The sequence below is a fragment of the Sesamum indicum genome, linkage group LG8 (genome assembly GCF_000512975.1).
Source record: "Sesamum indicum cultivar Zhongzhi No. 13 linkage group LG8, S_indicum_v1.0, whole genome shotgun sequence".
In the NCBI taxonomy this organism is placed as follows: domain Eukaryota; kingdom Viridiplantae; phylum Streptophyta; class Magnoliopsida; order Lamiales; family Pedaliaceae; genus Sesamum; species Sesamum indicum.
In genome coordinates, this window is record NC_026152.1 from 5,157,787 (window position 1) to 5,163,193 (window position 5,407).

Sequence of the window (5,407 nt, forward strand, 5' to 3'; positions counted from 1 at the left end):
TTTAAGTAAATTAACAAATAAATAAACTGAATAAATTTACGTTTTGCATGTATATATAATATATAACCAAACAGCAAATTAAAGAAAATAATCCATTCAGCACATACTATTAAACACACACACACACACAACACACGTATGTGTGTCTGTGTGCTTGTTTGTTTATAGACGTACAAATATTGTACATCCAAGCGTGCAGCCTAGAGCCCCTCATTCCTCAAGACACAGACTTTTCCAGGGCTGATCACAAGCGGTCAAAAGTCCCATTTTTGAATATATATTATTACACACTTGCAGGAACCTCACATGAAACTCCACCGAAACATCCCATGCAAACCCACCCCCCTCTCTTTTTGTCTCTCTCTCTCTCTATATATATATTCACAAACACACACATTCATCATACCTCACACACACAAAACACACAGTACGCACACAAATGGAATCTCGGAAACCAAAGATGAACAACAACAACAACAACAACCACAATCATCACCACCACAAGCAAACAGGCAGATCCAAGAACGGCAGCGCAGCAGCAGCTTGCAAGAAGCACCCCAAGCACCGGCAGTCCCCTGGCGTTTGCTCCATTTGCCTAGGTGAAAAGCTCTTGCACCTAACAAACAACCCCACCACCAGTTGTTCTCGTTCGAAGCCCGCAGCAGCACACTCTCCTTATTCTTCTTCCTCTTCATACCTCTCTTCTCTCTCTTCCTCCAACGCTTCTTCCTACTCGTCGCCAATCCGCCGTTTCGACTCCGTTCAAGCCAGAAAGTCAACAAGGGTTTTCAAGAACGTCGACAACGTTCTCAAGAAGAGCAGGTCGATGGCTTTCGTCTTGCAGAGAAGAAAGGAAGGCGACGAGAACGGGAAGAGCAGTGAAAGCAAAAGCGGGTTTTGGTCGAAATTGTTGCAAAGAAGAAATAAAGGGTTGATGCACTCAAGAACTACAAGAGAAAGGGTTATTACAACTGCAGTACTGCATTAGAGGGATCTCTTCTTTTCTGCGAATTTTGGGTTGATGTTGTTAGTGGTAATAGCGATTTTAATTTGCTGATCATATTCTTCTCTGTTTGATTTGTCTGTCTTGATGCAAAATAGGGAGATAGATATTGAAAAAAAAAGAGAATATTTGAATAGGATTTAATTATATATATATATATAAATTCTTTTATTATAGTTCTCAATTGTATCTTTAATTTTTGTAATTAATTATGTTTAATTTTGTATTGAAATAGGTGAAATATGTTAGTGTAATTTGATATAGTTATATATGATCACAAGGGATTTTGCTCAAGAAACTTTTCACTATTTTCATTCTTTTGGAATTAATTTATCGTATTTTTGTTCTACTTTTAAATGTTCTCTTGTAATCTAAATTTGTTAGTATATTTAATCAAAACTTGATAATAGAAAAAATATAATATTATTTATCAAAAAAAAAAAAAAACCGGGATTTCATTGCAGTATAAAAGTTAAATTTTTATATATAATTTCTTGGAAGTTGAAATAATATTCAAGAATTTGATTTACGTAATAATTTAATTATGAAATGTTATTATTATTATAATATTATATATATATATATATAAGTCAAAATAACAGGTTGGTCCAATTAAGGAATTGAGAAGAGATTATATTGAGACACGGATGTCTTTTTGAGACAGGCAGCAGCACTGTTGCTTCCTGGAAATGTATATGTTTTTGAATAATAATGTGAAGGGTTTGTTGAAAAGCAGCTGGCAAAAGGATGACATATCTTTCAACTTTGAACACATTCCTCGTTGTTTCTTTTGCTACCAAAGATCACAAATCAAAACTCATACAAACTACTCATTAAAGTAGGTGGGTTAAATGCATTTTTTTGATCTCGTAATTTAAGTTATCGGAGGTTTTGTCTTTTAATTTTCTAATTTAACATTTTAATTCTATATATTTTTAATTTTTACAATTTTAATCTTTTTTTCTCATCGGAGTTCACTTTTACCAACTAGAAGGGTGAACTCAAAAAAAAAATAACTAAAATAGAAAAAAATAAAAAAATACGGAATCAAAATACTATGCCAAAAAATTGAAGGACGGACAAAAATGAGTCAATAGAACAGTAGTTCCAATTTTAAAAGGTTATTTGAGATGCACATGCATTTTTTTGATAAAAAATAAAAAAATTAAAATCGCATAAATTAAAAGCATGCTGGATCATAATACTATTTTAAAAAATTAAAAGACAAAAATGTGAAATAATTAAAATTATGGATTATAAAGACATTTAAGCCCAAAGTAGGTCATGCTTATACCCCTTCTACCTACTCTAATTGTTAATATATATTTATTAATCCGCTCCATTCAATGATTTTTAAATTTATAACTTTAGCTACCTAATTATGAGAAATGAACCTTTAATTATCCCTATAATTTTATATATATTATTGAGAAATTAATATATAAAATTCAACTACATATAAGCTTCACGAATTTGAATTTATCAGGGATCAAATTTGGATTAATGACCCTCGTGCGTAGAATTAATATAGACGACGAGATACATTAGTATTAATTCGAGATAGAAATTAAGACGTGATAATAAAAATTATAAGTAATTATATATATGTATATTAATGATTGAAGTACACTCAGTTTACATGCATAATTTATTTTTTTATATATTTATTTAATTAAAATGAGGGATAGAAAATATAAGATTATAAAAGCTGATAAATTTTTATAAAATAAATTAAATTCAAGTGTAGGAATAAAAATTTATTGATATAATTAATTAACTAAAGAGAGATAGCTAATTATTTGTGGAATGAAAAAGTATAATTATATGAAAATTCAATTAAATTTTCATAAAAGAAAAACATACATCATCATCAATTATTTCATCAAATAATGTTAAAAAAAATTCCGAAAATAATCATATTTTCAGAAATTTCAAAATTTTTTACAAAAAAAAAATTCTGAAATAACATAAAATTATGAAAAATTAGAGAAACTTTTCAGATAATATCCAATTAATATAAAGTTAATTTTCAAGCATCTAATCATAATTTTCAAATTAAAAAAATACAATTTAAACTACAAATTTCAAGATAATTTAAATTGCAAATTTCAGCATAATTTAAACTAGGAGTGGCAGGTGAGTCGTGCTGGCTCGCAAGCTCAGCGAGTCGAGCTCGAAAAATTCGAGCTCAAGTCGAGCCAGCTCGAGCTCGAGCTCCTATCGAGCTCGAGCTCGAGCTTGGTTTTTGTTGTTCACCAGCCTCGCGAGCTGGTGAATATATATATATATATTTTATATTTTTATTTTTAAATTTTTTATATATTTAATTTTATATTTAATATTTGATCAGTTTTATAATTTAAATTGACCATATATTATAATTATTAATTAATATCATACATTTTATCTTGAATAATAATAAATTATGGTACTTTTATTTATACATTTAATCTTTATATAAAAATAAATTTAATCAACAACTTAGTAAATTATAATTTTTTTTATAATTAAAATTATTCATAATAATAATAATAATAATAATAATAATATCAACAACAATATTAATAATAATGATGATGGTTGAACTTCTAATTATTATTTTATTATATATATAATGAGATTAAAAAATTTAATCAATAATTACGATATTTTAAAATTTGGGCTCCTGATTCATACGAAATTTGAATATATACAAGACTGTGTCCATTAGATCATATCAGACGGTAATATTTAAAATCACATGGCCCGATTCAACTATACACCGTCTTGAATGATTACTCTTATGTTTCGAGTATGATATCTCGACATCCGTATACCCAATAAGTTTAAAACTTTACGAAATGTATTTTTTTGTAAGTTTTATCATATCTAACGGTCGGATCTAAATTTTGATGGCCCGATTAACCCATGTTGTTCAACAATGTAAGATGATAGTTAAATCAATGTTATACTAACATTTATAAATATATACATTTTCCAAATTGTGAACATATATTAATTTCAATTATATCTATCTAAAAATTTTATGATTTGATCTCATGATTTAAAATAATAATAATAATAATAGTTGCAGTAATAATAATAATAATAATAGTTGTAATGATAATAATAATAATAATAGTTGTAATAATAATAATAATAATAATAATAATAGTTGTAATGATAATAATAATAATAATAGTTGTAATAATAATAATAATAATAATAGTTGTAGTAATAATAATAATAATAATAATAATAGTTGTAATAATAATAATAATAATAATAATAATAATAATAATAATAATAATAATAATAATAATAATAATAATAATAGTTGTAATAATAATAATAATAATAATAATAGTAATACAAAAAGTCAAAATCAAAACCCATCACTTTCTCTCTCTTGTTCTCGTTCCTTCTTCCTCTTTTCTTTCTCTCTTTCTGCTTCTTCCCCATTCTCTCCTCTCAAATTCTCAATTCTTCCCCAAACCCATCTCTTAGATCCCTAACCCCAAACTCACGGCAACAAGAACGGCAGGTCGGCAACGAGTACGTCGACGAGTACGCCGACGATCTTTCTCCTCATTTCTTCCCCAAACCCATCTCTTAGAACCCTAGTCCCAAACTCACGGCAACAAGGACGGTAAGTCGGCAACGAGGACGGCGACGAGTACTGCTTTAAGGTAATCCATCTCTGTTGCATTTTGATCGTTCTTCTTTTTCTTGGGTTTGGGTGTCTTTTTAGCATCTTCTTTAATTGTTTTTCTTGGGTTTGGTTGTGTTTTTAGGAGATTTGTTTAATTCTTGTTGTTAGATTCCTTTCCAGCCTTAGTTCCTTACACTTTTGTTTGCTTTGAGAGTTATTTGTAAAAGAGTTGTAATGTTGTAAGAAAGACCATTATAAGTTAGTAACATTTCTGAATTTCCTATTGTCTCTTTCTTCTCTCCTAAGAAAGACCATTATAAGTTAGTAACATTTCTGAATTTCCTATCGTCTCTTTCTTCTCTCCTTCCCACCTCCATTCTGCTGCAATGTTAAATTTTTCTGCTACAATTTTCTGGAACAAGTGCTCGAGCTCGAGCTCGAGCTCAAATATACTGCATCGAGCTCGAGCTCGAGCTCTACCTGGGCGAGCTCGAGAGCTCAAATATACTGCATCGAGCTCGAGCTCCAGCTCTACCTGGGCGAGCTCATCGAGCTCGAGTCGAGCTCGAGCTCTAAATCACAGAGTCGAGCTCGAGCTCGAGTTCGACAAAAATGATCGAGCTCGACTCGTTGACAGCCCTTAAACTATGAATTTCAATATGTTTCATACATTTCAGGAAAAAATAAAAAATTAGGGAGGGGTTTAGCCATGTCTTCTTCACTAAATGTGGCGGCGGGGGGGGACTTCACTTGGGGCCCCCGCGGAAGTTCCC

At 30.1% G+C, this 5,407-nt stretch overlaps 1 protein-coding gene across 1 annotated transcript; it reads left to right on the forward strand.

The window, feature by feature from the left end:
- Positions 385–1,252, forward strand: LOC105167767 (uncharacterized protein DDB_G0287625). The gene has a single exon (XM_011087584.2). The coding sequence runs from the start codon at positions 440–442 to the stop codon at positions 986–988; it is 549 nt and encodes a 182-aa protein (XP_011085886.1). The 5' UTR covers positions 385–439; the 3' UTR covers positions 989–1,252.